At 33.0% G+C, this 16,852-nt stretch overlaps 2 protein-coding genes across 2 annotated transcripts; both read left to right on the forward strand.

The window, feature by feature from the left end:
* Positions 1-651: 651 nt before the first annotated feature.
* On the forward strand, positions 652-9,278 carry LOC132274516 (proteasome subunit beta type-3-A). Its single transcript, XM_059775808.1, has 7 exons — positions 652-797; positions 927-1,108; positions 1,219-1,326; positions 3,368-3,457; positions 7,107-7,191; positions 8,258-8,352; positions 8,965-9,278. The coding sequence occupies exons 1-7, from the start codon at positions 792-794 to the stop codon at positions 9,011-9,013; spliced, it is 615 nt and encodes a 204-aa protein (XP_059631791.1). The 5' UTR covers positions 652-791; the 3' UTR covers positions 9,014-9,278.
* A 1,453-nt stretch (positions 9,279-10,731) lies between these two features.
* Positions 10,732-13,822, forward strand: LOC132273368 (protein HAPLESS 2). Its single transcript, XM_059774329.1, has 4 exons — positions 10,732-10,830; positions 11,393-11,583; positions 11,922-12,022; positions 13,049-13,822. The coding sequence occupies exons 2-4, from the start codon at positions 11,486-11,488 to the stop codon at positions 13,552-13,554; spliced, it is 705 nt and encodes a 234-aa protein (XP_059630312.1). The 5' UTR covers positions 10,732-10,830; positions 11,393-11,485; the 3' UTR covers positions 13,555-13,822.
* Positions 13,823-16,852: the final 3,030 nt, after the last annotated feature.

The raw sequence follows: 16,852 nt of genomic DNA on the forward strand, positions 1-16,852 counted from the left end.
TTCAAAGCTCAAAACCTTTCACCCATGAACTGAGAAACGTAAAATATGGAAGAGGCTCACAGATGCTTTTTTAACATGGTTAGGTGTAATTGTGGAATATAAAAAATTACCTAACAACAAATGCTTGCCACAAGTTGTATCAGGGGTACTTTAGTCATTAAATAGGTTTTGATGGCACAAGTGAGCATCACACGCTTCTTTAACGGCATTCAATAATTAATAGTATTGGACAATGTAATCAAATTTTATAGTGGTGGGATTTTTTTAAAGTAGGTTGAGGGTGTATGATAAAAAAATTAAAGTAGTGAGGATTTAATGGACTTAGTCTTAAAAAATAATAATAACAACACCAAGGTTCGATACATAGACCAAATAAAATTTTAAGTAAGATAATATTAGAAGTTTTAATCCAAATTTTAATTATACTAATAAAAAGATTTGTCCTGTTTAGGATTGAAATTACTCAAAGTAAGCCACATTATTAGAAACTACAGTACTATAAACTACTCCGTACTGAACTAAGAAAGAAAAGAAAAGAAAAAAGAAAAAAAACAAAAAACAAAAAAAAGGCAGAAAGACCAACCGGTTTGGAAAAGACTAGACTAAACCGGTCTTAAGGGGTTTAAAAATAAACCGGACCGGTTAACCAAACGCTTCTTCTCGCCCAAGCCAACACTCGCTCCAAAAGCAATCACACAGCAAAAAGAAACTCTATTCTTCTTTTGTTGTTGTCTCTGAATCACTTCCTTTCCCCAAATCTCACTCTAAATATCCATTAATCTCGCTCTACAATGTCGGTACGTTCTTCTACCCTCTCTCTAAATATATATAGATATATATCTGTCTGTATCGATTGTTCAAAACCCTAATTTGGTTTGTTTGGATCAAACTACACATGCTTATATATATATTTGTTTGATTTGCAGATCTTCGAATACAATGGAAGTGCCCTGGTGGCGATGGTTGGGAAGAACTGCTTCGCCATCGCCAGCGATCGCCGTTTCGGCGTTCAGCTTCAGACGATCGCCACTGATTTTCAGAAAATTTACAAGCTTCATGACAAGCTGTTCATCGGTCTCGCTGGACTCGCCACCGACGCTCAAACCCTGTAACTAATTGTTTGATTTTTGTATTCATAAAAACGATATATAGATATATATAGGTATATTTAATTTTCATGTTTGTCTCTCAATTTGGTGTTGTTTAATTTTTATGAAGGTATCAACGGCTCGTGTTTAGGCATAAGCTGTATGAACTTCGAGAAGAGAGGGATATGAAGCCTGAAACTTTTGCCAGCCTTGTTTCTGCTATTCTTTATGAAAAGAGGTTTGTAGATACAGTTGTTGTGTGTGTTTGAGTTACTAACTTCTTCATGTTTGCCTTAAATTAAACGGTTTTATTGTTATTGTAAATCTGTATGGCTCAGTCTGTGAAACCTAGCTTGTGAGTTTGAACTATTTTTTCTCCAATTTCAATTCCAAGGAACTAACTCCATGCTACCAAACATAGTGGTAGGAACTTGTTTGTCATGGGTTGCTAAGTTCTAACTCATTTGTTTTTTGGTTTTGGAAGATGGGTTCGGTTGACAAAGTCATGATTTTTGAGATATTTTGTGCTTGGGTAATACCATGTTAGGTCATATTAGTGCTCATGAAACAAACTTGGGAAATTTTACTTTTGCTAAAACCCGTTTCTATGATTGCGCACTAATTTATACTTTATTCAAATGAAGATTGTGGACTACAATTCTCTAGTAGCTCGGGCAAGTACCTTTCTTCAGTTAGTCCATATACACAAATTTATTAAACACATATAGGTGCCATATTTGATTTGCGTTAATGAATCTCAGTTTGGTTTAAAACGAAATTGCCCTGATAGCCTCTCATTCTCTCTCTCAGTGTGTGTGTGTATTATTGGATATTCAAGATTTACACTCACACGAGTATACAATATGTAACATAGCACATAAGCTAATTTAAGATGCCTCATAAAATGATTTTGTTTGAACATGAGGATCCAAGCATGTCCAGAAAAGAGCTAGATATGGATATCTGGGCATGGTTATGTCAACACAATCTTGGTATCAATTAGCATCAACATTCTGTATGGGCCGAGGGCCTTAAAACACAACAATAAGAAGCACTAAAATTTCAAATAAAGAGATTACCGAGCAACATCAAACACCTAATAGGAAAATTGGATACAAGTAACACATATTTCATTAGATATAATGGATTACTGATTGTAACATTGTATCTGACGTGTGTTATCATGACAACTAACTCATTACATAAAACTCAAGTTTTAAGAACTAATATGAAAATGAACTCCATCATTAGTATTTTCACTGTTAACATCATTTTGACCTTTAGCATTGTTGTAGGCAATTAGAGTTAAGTCCACTCTTTGCGTCATCATTTTTGTTCTCAGTCATTCCATTCTTTAGTGCACGGTCGTTGTGTTTACCATCCTTGTTTTCCTCAGCAATATCATTAAATTTTTTTAGCACGTTTTTGCCCAACTTTATAAACCCATGTTCTAGAGGGCAAAAATTGTATTAATATTATTATTATTTTTGTACGTCTGAGAAGTTCAAGAATAATGTGAATTGAGGGAATATAAAATGTTTAATTTCAACAGTTGACATCAAGATCCAGGACTTGACACGTTAGCGAGTTGTTAATTATGGTCCTTGGTGCATTTTGAGGCCAAAGCAGTTATTTGCTTTACTGTAAACTCATGACTGCATGAATATCGTGAGATGACTTGGAGGAGCATGTCACAATACATGGCTGATGTAGTGTAGAGGACTTGTGAGTCTCATATATTCTATGCTGCTTTTGTTTCCCATGGTATTGGATTGCAATCCTTCAATCTAGATCCGGCAGCAACAAAATTCCCATTCGTTGAACATCACTACTAAAGAAACAATTTTGAAAATATTTTGTGTCAAAAAGGGAATTATCTAGAAAATAAGCTTACCTTTGTCATATGGTCAATACTATTGTTAGCATTTACTGAGGTGAGCATAAAGTTCATGCAACCCCATTGTATCAGGCAACTCATAAAGTTTTGTTGATTTCATTTTCATTCAATATTTGTTTTTTTATTTCTTGACTTGCTTTCTATTTCGAGATTGTAATTTCAAAACCGACAAGTTCTATTATTGTGTAACATTAAGGTGCTTCTTTTGTGTTATTTTTACTTTTCTGTTTTTCTTAATGATCTTTAACTAGGGAGAAAATAATCTTTTTTCATCATCACCCTGCTTCGTTTGACTTGTTTAAAAAACTTTTGGTTCAATAAAATTACATTATATTAGACCGAGTGCGTATATATCAACGTATAAATCTTTTTTTATGTGTAGGTTTGGTCCGTATTTTGTCCAGCCTGTGATTGCTGGATTGGGAGATGAAGACAAGCCCTTCATTTGCACAATGGACTCAATCGGAGCCAAGTAAGTTTATTTTATTCTGCCTTCTTTTTCCCTTTATTTTAGAATTATCAAGACACCTAGGATTCCTGGCAGCGTCAAGTTTTATTTTTGGTGTGACAATTACCTGAAATGGAAAGTAATTTGGTTGCAATTACGCATTGTACGTCTAATTGAGCTTCGTTGTTTTGATATGTAAGCGGAGAATGCATAATGCATGCGTCAAATCAATAATTCTTGATTCTGAACACAATACAATGGCATGAGGCATGAACTTACCAGTTGACATATAAAATTTCCAGTTTTCTACCTTTTATTTCTTGTTTATAAGTTTCTTTTGTATTACTGTTGTAACATAATTCCTCTGGATCTTTGATTTTGTACTTGTGTATTGTTGAGCATCTCTTAGTTGTTTTGTCAGTTCTGTTTTCTAGGAATTGATTTCTAGAATTGTTTGTGGACTTTAAGTAGATATAGTACTGAATTTGATGATCTTTGCTGGATATAGAAAGGGTTATTTCACTATGAAGATTTTCTATTGAAGGAGGTTATATAAAACTCTGGTTAGATATTCTACATTGAGAACTTTTTTCCCAGATTGAAAAATTAGAACTTTCAAGCTATGAATGTCTTACGTGTGCTCATGGGCTATAAGTTGTCTATATTGGTGTTTGATTATATTTTAAGCAACTTCTTATATTTGTCCCTATCACTTCAGTCGCATAAAGTTATTCTAGTATAAGAAGCACGGACACTTCTTCGAAGGTGCCGTGTCCGACACAGTGTTGGACACCTACACTTCATGGACACTATTGGAGACGTGAACGACACTAAATGGCCGTGTCTATAATTTTAAAATAATTTTAATTATTTTGGACACTTGGCCGACACCTCTCTGACACATGGTCAACACCTTCCGGACATTCGAACAATTTCATCTTATATAAAACAAACACGTGACGGTTGTGAAAACAAATATATATATATTTTTTATAAGGGATAACCCTCATATTTTTGCTAATTTTTTGGACGGTGTTCCACTCATGCCTAGATACTGGCTAGATTCTAGTGGCTTGTCCCCCTTTCTATACGTTGTGCTAGTTGTTGTGGCGGTCTTCTCTGCTATTTGACAGTAAACACATGTCATAATATGTAATGAACAAAAACATAACTATAATGACAAGAAAGGAGAGTAATATTATATATAATATATTTTTATATTTGAATATCTTAATATTCTAACTTATGTAACTTAAGTATAGAAATTATAAATTAATTAAAGTTCTATAATTGCCTTATTCAATAGATATATAAATGAAAACTTATATTTTTATTTGTCGTTCCACGCCTTATCCGTGTCCTACTTTTTTAGAATTTGACGTGTTGGTGTATTTGTGGCGTATCATGTCCTTGCTTCTTAGTTCCTACAGTAGTATTTAATGCTACAGCCCTCCACTGAACTCTTATTCTTTTGGTATTTAATTATTTTTTATTTCTTTTCTTTCTGTATCTGTGTGTGGTCACTTTCCTTTTAAAATAATTTGCTAATTGCCTCGCGTAATATCATCGGATCATCTTCGTGGTACTAATGGCCATTAAATAGTCTAATCATGTTCTGACAGTTACCTGTCTATGTCAACCGCCATACTTCTTGAATGTGTGTGGAATAAGGTTGCTCTCTAGTGATTGTGCTCATTTGACTCTTTCAACTTCCAGTAAAATTCAAATATACATCACTTGGAAATATGTATCAAGGTCTGAAATTATGAATAATTTTTTCGTAGAACTTAATTCATTGAGATTTATTGTAGTCTAAAGAAGTTATGAAACAAAACATTGCTATTATACCAGATTTGAATATCAAATGCATATCACATCAATTACTTCTTATATTGATGTCATGAAAGTTTAAAAAATTTATTTTTTTTTATCTTCTTTCTTAACTTCTTCAATATTATGAATTGATGAACTAAGTAATGGCATGAAAGAGAATTGTTGTTCCTGTCTTTTATGATACAATACTATTTCGACAGACTCGATAATGGTTTTTCTGATGCTTGACACACTTAAACCCTTTGCGATCTGTCCATTTGAAATAACTTGTTTTTTTTTTCCTAGCTGAATCTTACACACCCATTTTATCCCCATGAGGATTTGAACCTTCAACCTTCTACTTTGAAGGTGAGGAAGTACCACTAGACTACAACCCTTGGTAGTAATTAACTTGTCCTTTCTTTTAGATGAATAGCTTTATTCCCTAATTGAATACAATATCATGCTTCTGATAAAATATTGTGCTAAGAAGCACGTAAATGGATACGGGACATCGATACGACACGACACATGGATACGACACAGACACGGACATGGCAACACAGAAAATCGTAAAAAATTAGGACACGGACACGGCGGCGACATGACGAATAATAAATATACAAGTGTGTATGTATATATATATATATATATATATATATATATATATATATGATATTGTACTTTAAGAAATTAAGAGTAATATAATATTTTATCAACCTAATAATGAAAAAAAATTTGTGCTTTGCCGGGAAAAAGAGAAATGATAGAAAGAGAAGAAAACAAAGAAACAAAGAGGATTAGGGTTTTTTCAGAAAAAGAATTAGGGCTTAGTAAGAGTCCATAGAAGAGAAAAAATTCATGGAGACGGGGAAAAAGGAAAAAGAGAGACAAAAATAATTTTGTTGTGAAAAAATAAAAATAAAAAGTATCTAGGGCTTGTGAATAAGAAGAATAAGAAGAGAAGAAAGAAAAGAGGAGGACAAAGAAGGGAGAAAAGAGGAGAAAGAGGAGGGAGAGAGACCATCCACCAGTAGCAAAGCTTGGTTGGTGGGAGAACAAGAGAGTAAAAAATGATCGTGTAAGAGTTTAAACCTTTGGACTAAAATTTAAACATAATATCTGATTGTTTAATATAAAGTTGTTTTATGAAACACCAACTTTTAAGTAATTATGTAACGACGATCATATTACTGAAAGCTATTAAACAACTCCTCATATTTACACTTTAACCTAGCTTTCTTTCTAAAACTTTCTTAAAATCCCCAAGTGCCTTACTTTAAAAAAAAAAAAATACCCAAGAACGGGACACGCGTGTTGGACACATATCCATGGCGTGTCCGTGTCGGACACGAATTCTTTTCCCTTTCCATGCTTTCTAGATATTGTGATTCTATGGCTTGTTATAAATGAATAGAGGGAAATACATGTTAATGCCTCTACCTAAAAAAAGGAGGAGGAAAAGACTCAACAACCAATTTCAATCTCTCCTCTCTCTATGGCATGTCCAAAAAAGTTCATGTGGTCTGAAACATCTTCAACAGCAGTTATAACACACACACACACACACACACACACATATATATATATTTATTGGTGAATTCTTATATTACGTGTCTTCTTGCTCTTCCTGAAATCAGAAATTGTCTTTTGACATTATCTCTTCACATGTTCAAGCACACTCATTTTCAAGGTTTGATCTCATGTTAAGCAATCTGGAGCCTTGCTTAGGATCAATGTGCAATCTGGAGTCTTCATCAATTTTATTTTGTAGTATTGGCTGATAAAACAGCAAATTTATTGCAGTACTTATTATTGTTATTTAACTTATTTATTACTTCTTTCATCTTTCTAAATGCAGAGAGCTTGCTAAAGATTTTGTTGTTGCTGGCACTGCGTCAGAGTCTCTTTATGGTGCATGTGAGGCAATGTTCAAGCCGGACATGGTTTGTCATGATATTCCTTCTTGAATTATTTTCAGATTAAAGTTTGTGAAAAAATTTGCTCAGATACTTGAGGATCTGTTGATGTATGACGGTTTAGATAGACTGTTGCTGCAAAACTGAATATGGAAAAGATAGTAAAATCCAAAACTTATAAGAAGCATAAGGGGCCAATATGAACTTGTATTAATAGCTCCTAAAGACATGCAGATACATTTAAGGATTAAATATTGTGGAAGGCCACTATTCTCATAAACCTTGGTTCCATCTATAACTTTTCAAGAGCACGTATTGACTAATTTTATCCTTTCTTTATAGTGACCAGACATCTCAATTTCCTTTTCTCAGCTATCCCCATTAGAAAGTATTTTTTCCACTGGTGGTCTGTGTCAATTTTTCCTTGGTTAATGCTATTCTAAATTTCATGAACACATATATTGCAATTTTATCCTGTCATGTTCCATGACATGTCTATTTCTCCATCTTTATCTCAGCCATGTTTTCTTTATTGGGCATGTGGTTTTTTGACAGCTTATCATTCATTGCCTTGTAAATGTCGGTCATTCCTTTTCTCATTATATAAGTTATACAAATAAGTAGTCAAGTTGCATCTTTTAATACATGATATAATAAAAGGGGAGGTAAATTGAAGGACAATAAGATGCACAATCTAAAATCTTGGATGATTCGTAGGCATTGAAGTCATTTCCCACTTTTTGGGACTTTAAGCTTTTATCATCATGGAAGCTTTTATTCCATCTTGGTGCACAAGTAACAAGATGAGGAAAGCAAGTCCCAAACAGTTGCATTATTAGATTGTAGTATAGGGGTATGTTAGTAATTTACACGCCAGGTTGCATGTTCTGTTATGGTTTTTTCTATTTCGAGAATTAAGTTATTCTAGGGTTTTTTATTTATTTTTATTTTTATTTTTTTAAACGCCTAAAAGCTAAGAGTTTAAATTTTTTTTGTTACCTAATATATTGTTCCACTTTCTATACTTGATTTATTTGAAATCTTTGTGCTGTTCGTTGCTCTACTATAATTCTGTTGTCTTAACTATGAACAGGAACCTGAAGAATTGTTTGAGACCATATCTCAAGCCCTGTTATCATCAGTAGATCGTGACTGTTTGAGTGGTTGGGGAGGACATGTCTACGTTGTGTAAGCCTTTTAGTACTCCTTTCTTTCTTTCTTTATTTTTTATTATTATTTTTATTTGGGGTAAATAAATATGATAATCTATCTTGTGAGACTTGAATTCACAACCTCTTCTTTGGTACTCTTTTCTTCACATAGAATAATTTAGTTTCTGGATACATTATTTTTCTTTATTAACTGTGTAACTAATAGAAGAATGCAAGTGCAAGAGCGTAAGAGAATAGCTCTCTTTGGTCTTTTTGATTTTTTTATTAGTCTCTGGAGATGTTGTGTTATGCTTATGTTGGTTGATGGGAAGATGTAAAAAAACAGAGGAAAAATCTAATTAGCAAGAGATGAATGCTGCACGAACAGCCAGCAAATTTCCCAAGGAAATCAGCTACATTTTTCTTCTTAACCACCTGCCACCCATTTCTTCTTCTTGGTCTGTCATTTTCTTTTTCTCCATTTTGTTGTTGAGTTCAAACTCTACAATTGTTTACGTTGATGACAACTTTTGAATCTCATGTTTGGTCAAACATTTATAGAAGCGTTCATGGGGTTTGGTATCCATGTTTTTCGTATGCCATTGACAATGTGCCAATGTGTAAGTCTGTTTCTTTGCTTGAATTGCAGTACACCAACCGAAGTAACAGAGAGGATATTGAAGGGAAGAATGGACTAACCACTTTCTAGAAGAGCTGGAAGCCCATCGTTTTATATTCCCATTTTGGATATTTCCTCTCTTTCTCGTAGACAGCGGGTGAAGGCGGGACTTGTTAGCGTTGAACGGGTGACAAGGGCCCGTATTTCTGGTCCTTTACATTGATGTAATGCAATGAATATTTAAGAACGGGTTTATGTAGTTTTATTTCATGGTCATTAAGTTGAATTTGTGGAAATTTGGATCCGATGTTAAATTAATGCATTTGCAGACTCATCTTGATGTTTCTCAAGCCTCAACAAAGCAAACTGTGTGTGATTGGATTCGACTACTGTGTGTGGTTTGTTATTTTGCAGTTGCTCGCTTAACGCATTGGCCTATCCCTCCCTAAAACACAAAAGAGCATTAAGTTGGCTTGAATTGATCTGGATAAAGGGTTTGTTTGCTTCAATTTCTTGAGAACAGTTTTCAATAACTCTGAGAATAAATTACAGTTTTCACATTATAGTTTTCCTAATTTTTGAATTATCACTATTCTCTCATAACCTGAAATTATTGGCTTTATACTGAAACAAACAAGTCTATGATTGTGGGTTGGGAAGCTAACGACGTGGATTTTCATTGGTTGGTCATACTAAATCCAAAAAGGGTGATATATATATGATTTATTTAAACAATAAGAAGTTCTAGTAAATAAGGGCTACATTAGGGATTTATTTCTAAGAGTTCAGAAATCCAAATTTGGTATGAAAAGGGTGATATATATATGATTTATTTAAACAATAAGAAGCTCAGAATGAATTCTTTCGATTATATATTCTGAAAATTTAAATAATAATTAAAAAAAAAGACAAAAGAATTGGAGATTTTTATAATGGATTGTGGATTACGGATGCACACGGTCCGGTTTGGATTAGATTAGGAGTTTTTTTGGACCAAACCATTTATAACGATTCCACTATTTTTGAAAATAGACCGAACCATAATGCCGATGGAATCAAACCAAACCAGACTGCGACCGATTTGGTTTGTTGGTTTAAGTTGATTTCATTTTTATTTTATTTTTTAAAAACAAAATCTTTAGGGAACTGATAGTGACTAGATGACAATCACATATGCATTATCAATAATACATTAGGGAACCGATAGTGACGAGATGACAATCACATATGCATTATCAATAATATTAGGCCACGGTGGAAGAAACAAACAGACAGTGACTAGATGACCACAAGAAAAATAATACAGCATTCCCTGTTTACCATTTACGTGGTACTGGGAAAAGAAAAAAAAATAAACTCAAAATTTCAAAGAACAAGAGGAATCAAGTACGGAATAACTAATGTTTGAAGTTCTTAGCTATCATAACAGGACCCAAAACCGGGACCGAGCAGAAAAATTACGATTTTATAATTTTGAATTCAAGACCGGACCAAACCACTATACAACTAGCCCAAACTGCCTAGTTTAGTCCGGTCTGGTCTGATTTTTCGATTTATCGGATTTTTTTAACACCCCTAATGAATGTCATCACAGGTTTCTCCTGGTACGAGTGGCTTGGGCCTGCAAGTGACAAAGGTCCAACGTGGGCTTGGAAACGAGCCCATATTTTCGACTTCACTCTTTGACCCAATGTTTTACATTCTGGACCTTTTTGAAGCGGACAATCACACAAATGTTATACACACACAATAGGTAGTATATGTATGTGTATATTCACTGTGTGTATGTATATGGGTGTGAGTGTCGGTTAATTTTCAAACGCTGGAATGAGACGCCCTTCTCTCTGTAATCCGCAGTGAAATAGTTCTGGCCTTTCATCCCATTCCTTCAAACGAGTACATCTCTCCTTCTGTGTGTGTGTGTGTGTGTGACTGTGTGCCGGTGCATTTTTTGTGTGCTTGCTTTTTATTGATATATATACACATATTGTATATGAGTTTTTATCTTAAAACTTATGCTGATTTTTTTACCCATTGAACTAGAATATGCATTGAATTTAAGATATACTTGTGATTGGTGGTCAAATTATGGTCGATTCACATGTACCCTGATGAAAAAAAGCCAAATGTGTTGGAAAATATTTCATACATTGCAAATGTAAAATAACATGTAAATATATATATATATATATATATATATCACAAGAAACCCTTTGTTGATTGCCACATTGGTTTTGAGTTTAAGAAGCAAATTGCAATGCGGAAGAAAACTACTAATTTTCAATTTATACAAAGTTTATTAGTTTCAGATTTCATTGTTGTATGTGTGTATGTAAACATTTATTTATTTTCATAGAAAAATAAGTTATTGGAATACTAGTTCAGTGCTATGTTATTTTCCAATTATATAGCATGCACATGGGCAGAGGATGATAGTTTATTTTTATTTTCATTGTAGGTGTGAGAATTAAAGAGAACAAAAATCACCCTCTTTGGGAAATCTTCAAGCAGTTGTTTGGCACTGCTTAAATCAGTCACCCAATTTGACTTGATGGGAAACATAATCGCCTCATTCTTTTCGGGACTTGCTCATGTCATTGGGAACTTATTTGGTTCTCCACTCGATTTTCTTGCTGGAAAGTCTTGCAGGTAAGCGTAATTTTTCGATCATTATCATAGGGTTTCACCCAAATATGTGTGAATACTGAGTTCATTTTATATAAATTTAGTTCATGGTTTTGTTCTTGTGAAATTTGTACAACTTAATGTGGTTTAATCAAGCACAACTTTGATATGAATATGTGCCCCAATTTCAGGGTGTATGGGATGACCATTCCTAACATTGTAATCTTGAGGGCATTTTATTGAAATTTAGTCCTTGGTTTTTTATAACCATTGCATTCAGTGTGTGAAATCTGTGTATACACACACATACAAACATTCACACTGTGTGTTCTGAAACCTTTTCGATTTACATGGTTGTTCAGTTCAGTATGTGGATCGACATGGGATTTCATATGCTATATCGACAATTTCTGCATTGCCAATCTGCTCAAGTTGGCCGCGGTATCAGCTCTATTCTACTTTGGTGAGTTCCATTTTTATTTCACAGGTTGCACTTTTGTAGTGGTTCACTTTCCTACTCCAAAAGCCCTAATTTTACTCCCAACATAACATGGATTTATTAGGACCGTATTCTGTTCTCTCCACAAAATATTCATTACTACTAAATCATAAATTCATAACCTATATTTTCCATAGAAAGAGTCAAGAATTGTGATTTTGATTTCACTAACACCATCAGACTTTGGCATCAAATTTATACATAATGAAAAATGCTTTACAAGTAGAAGTTATTAGTAATGGTATGTTTGAATTGGAATAAGACTCGATAGAGTCTCGATCCTCTGTTGTAGCGTTTTTCAACACAGTTTCAACAGTTCAAATGTAAAATAAATGTGTTGAAAACAGATTTAAGTACGTTGAAAAACGCTGCAGCACCAATGCTCTACATGAAGGACAAAAAATCATAATGAAAAGTGCTTTACAAGTAAAAGTTGTTAGTAATGGTATGCTTGAATTGGAATAGCAATTATATCCATTTTCAACACATTTATTTTACATTTGAACCGTTGAAACTGTGTTGAAAATGGATTTAACTATGTTGAAAAACGCTACAGCAGAGGATCCAGACTCCCTGCTGTAGCGTGTTTCAACATACTTAAATCCATTTTCAACACTATTTTAACATAATTTCAACAATTCAAATGTAAAATAAATGTGTTAAAAATAGATTTAAGTGCATTGAAAAACGTTGCAGCCCCAATGCTTAATAGTAGAGGATCTGAACTCGACTTGATAATCCTTTCTTTCATAGAATTGTGAGCAAAATAGTCTGTACCATTCCCTGTATGCTTAACTCATTTAGGAATAAATGTGTTGAAAATGGATTTAAGTGCATTAAAAAACACTGCAGCACCAATGCTCGATGGTTGAGAATCCGAACTCGACCCAACAATCCTTTCTTTTAGTGCATTAAGAGCAAAATAGTCAGTACCATTCTCGGCATGCTCTATCTACTGATTTAGGACTTGCTTGCTTTGACATTGTGCAGTTCTCTTATTCTTCTATCTTTTATACAAATTGGGCATTTGCCAATGCGTTGGCCGGACACTCTGCAAATCAACATGGGCATTTTTCGCTATCTACTTCTCCGTGTGTGACTACTGCTGCACTTTCCTTTGTTACAAGCTTCGAATGCTTAAGCAAATACACCGGAAACACAGAAGGCGTGCCAGAGAGTTTGACACAGGCACTAGTGAACAAGGAAGCTTTTCTTCACATCACCGTTTATCTAGACACGTGAAGGACAGAAGAAGATCACTAAGGGACTACAGAGGAGACCATTTGAGGAGGTCTTTGAGGCCTAGGAGTCACCGGATTCGGGTAGGGATCAGTGGGGACTCAGTTTATGTGAACAAGAGAAATCCCATTAGGCATGGCCATCACGGCAGCACAGTTCATGACATTAGAGTGACTAAGACATCCAAATTCGCGCACAAAAGTGCTAATCACAGTGGCGCCACTCACAGGGGGAGAAAGCGGCTAAGGGTGCCATGAGGATCCATTGTAGAAATTCTTTCATCTGTGTGATATTTGAGTGGAACGTTGTGTGAAAGTACAAGTTCTGGTAATTGATTCACAATCTTCAGCTCTTTCTTTGGTCCATTTAAGTAGCATAATTTTTGTTTGGGACCAATTCAAAAGTCATCTTGTTGCTTCCATTGTGTTCCTAATTAAAATATTTAATGAATAAATTGCACAGCTAACAGTTTTGAAACAAAATTGTGTAAATAATATGTTACATAATCAAGGATATGGTTATGTTCACTTCAAGTGATTGACTTTTATTTAGTGTAGTGTGGCTATGAATTAAACTGGTCTCTTGAAAATTATTAGTCTTATGTGAACTTACGAAAACCACCATATTTGTGTTATTGGCAATTTGGTACAGATGGGAAGTTCACGTGATAAGATCATGAAGCACGAGTTTTTGGTATGTCAAAACACTATTTTATATATATATATATATATCGATTTTTGATAGCAGGTAAATATTATAGGAGCATATGCTATGCTTCATTTTTGCACCCTGATTCATTTATGCAAACGTGTATTTCACGTTTAATATACAACTCACGGTGTTGGTGCAAAATGAATGGCCTCAATTAATCTGATTTTCGAGAAGAGAGTTGATATTAGTGCTCCATGAAGATTCTCCGACAAAATACCAAGAGTGATTGAATTAAGCATGTTCCAATAATCCAAAACTGTTTACTTCAATTGATGCTAACAGTATTTCCCTGACAAAATACCAAGAGTGATATATATATATGCATTCTCACCGAAGTGACATATACTATTATGGTTGTTCACTCGGAATCATTGATTTGACAAAATACCAAGAGTGATATATATATATGCATTCTCACCGAAGTGACATATACTATTATGGTTGTTCACTCGGAATCATACTGTTAGCATCAATTGAAGTAAACAGGTTTGGATTATTGGAACATGCTTAATTCAATCACTCTTGGTATTTTGTCAGAGAAATAGTGTTAGCATCAATTGAAGTAAACAGCTTTGGATTATTGGAACATGCTTATATATATATATATACACACACACACACACACACACTCCTAAAAATAGCAAAGAGAGGGGAGGAGTAACCACAAAATAAATCAACAAACTAGAGAGGGAGATTGTAAAGAAAGTTCTAATTTTTTTTTTTTATTAAGTTGATTGTTTTGAGTAACTTATGAAATTCTATTTAGATTTGCAATGTATACAAGAAGGAAGATTTCGTAAATCCATCAACCATGACAATTACGGGTTTTTTCCTTTTAAATCGTACAGTATTTGGCGAAAGTTTAGGTTGAGAGTGAGTCCATAGAACATGGCGTGTAAAATAATTTGTCAAAAATTGACGAGTAAATTATTTTTGTTAAATTTTAATAGTTTTTTCTTCAAATATTTTACAACAACTAAATACCAGAAAAAATATATATATATTTTTTGAAAAATATTTTACATCTAAACAAATGAAGCCTAAACGTTAATCAATCTTCATAAAATAAGTGTCATTCTACTTCAATAAAATTACTAATAGCATCATCAAGTAGTTAAATGTTCATCAATCTCCATAAAAAAAAGTGTCCTTCTTTCATAGAATTACTAATAGCACCATCAATTTAGAAGACATGTATCGAGAAATAATGCTTTAAAATTGATAGTAGGAAATGTTTGTATAATTAAAAGTTGATTGTACATATGACCATAAAATCCATATTTTTAAATATTATAATAATTCAAAAAAAAAATTAATAAATATAAAATAAAAATAGTACAATAATATTATCATTTTATGCTCATTAATGACCTAATGTGTTATCAACAAAGAGATGTTTTTTGTATTACATAGTTAAATCTTGTAAATAAAAATGTTTAATAATAAAAAATTATATTAATATATACTTATTATATTAAAAAAGGAGTAAAAAAATCCCATGACAATTAAAATAAGAAAGTAATATACTATAACATATTTAAAACGATTTTCAATAATATTTATTTATTTTTCACAATAGAGTTAAAATATTAATAAAGTCGCACATAGAGAGATTATGTATTATTATTTTCAATTTATTAATTCAGAATTTGATAAAATACGTATTTTTTATTTATTTATTAAATGAATACACGATATCTTCTTTAAATTGAGAGTCATTTGTACAGACTGTATAGTAAGTAACTGTGGCTAACATTTTTCACAGATAATTTTTTATTTATTTATTTTTATCTTGATAAATTAAGGGGAGAGAAATTTAAATACAAATACATCCAATTAAAAAAATTGAACATTTTATCAATTAGGTGACCAATAATGTCCGATGTCAAAAATTGTGTCTTATAATTAAGGAACTAATAAGCCGAACTCCGCTATCAATGGTAGCTAGGACAAATTAACCTAGGACAAATTTGAAAAAAATTAAGTTTGAAATTGGGTGCGCAGCCTCTCGGATTTATTTCCTGTCACTTTGAGTAGGTCCCCATTTTGTCTTCGTGACCAAGAAAAAAAACAAATTTAAACGTGTGATTTTTTTGACTATAAAATTAAAATGTAAAAGATTCAAGCTAATAGACAAATAAATGCGTGCATGAATAAGAATTTTGGTCACACTCAAAGCATTGAGAAAGCCAATGGAGGACTCATTAACGATTAAAAAATTAAATCTGCATGACTTGTTGCACTGTGCTGCCGTATTTGACATTATGCTAATATATATATATATATATATATATATATAATGGCTTCGGTCACAAGAAAAAAGCTAATTATATTTTAAATGATTCTCAATTTTAGTGCTCATGCATTAGCAACAATTAGGTCAATGGTATTTAGCAATGGCTTAAATATATATTAAGTCAATTTGTTTATTTTTTTTATTAGGTAAGTATTAAAAATGATCTCTTTCTTTCCTTTCCCAATATAATATTTAATAATCATGATTTAAGTCACACAATTCTTTTCGTTGGGCACCGCTCTCACCTGAGTGCGTTCTCACACTTATTCTCACTGTATGTGACTTATATATTGTCGCTCTTTCGTTTTCACTCTGTATGACTTAAGTCGTGATGTAACATTCAAAAGTTGAATGAATTCGACCATTTTTACATAAATAGGGAATGACAATGTCGTTGACTTTCAAACTATTTATTATTTTTTTATATAAAAGGGATACTAATCACAGTCGCCCCCGCGATTGTAAAATCTCAGTCGCTAGTTTAGGAGTCGACGCATATATTTTCTTTCTTAATAATTAATTACTATCTTTCTGCTAACTTCCTTTTG

This window comes from Cornus florida, unplaced genomic scaffold (assembly GCF_030987335.1).
Source record: "Cornus florida cultivar Cherokee Brave unplaced genomic scaffold, ASM3098733v1 CherokeeBrave_3.0.0_Hap2_Chr09, whole genome shotgun sequence".
NCBI classification, from domain to species: domain Eukaryota; kingdom Viridiplantae; phylum Streptophyta; class Magnoliopsida; order Cornales; family Cornaceae; genus Cornus; species Cornus florida.

What these genes read in the sequence shown, in the direction of transcription:
- LOC132274516 (XM_059775808.1), top strand. An exon ending in GCCACCGACGCTCAAACCCT is followed by an intron (nt 1,109 to 1,218) that starts GTAACTAATTGT and finishes ATTTTTATGAAG; the next exon opens with GTATCAACGGCTCGTGTTTA. An exon ending in GCTATTCTTTATGAAAAGAG is followed by an intron (nt 1,327 to 3,367) that starts GTTTGTAGATAC and finishes TTTTATGTGTAG; the next exon opens with GTTTGGTCCGTATTTTGTCC.
- LOC132273368 (XM_059774329.1), top strand. Translation starts at nt 11,486, where the DNA reads ATGGGAAACATAATCGCCTCATTCTTTTCGGGACTTGCTCATGTCATT. An exon ending in CTTGCTGGAAAGTCTTGCAG is followed by an intron (nt 11,584 to 11,921) that starts GTAAGCGTAATT and finishes ATGGTTGTTCAG; the next exon opens with TTCAGTATGTGGATCGACAT. An exon ending in ATCAGCTCTATTCTACTTTG is followed by an intron (nt 12,023 to 13,048) that starts GTGAGTTCCATT and finishes GACATTGTGCAG; the next exon opens with TTCTCTTATTCTTCTATCTT.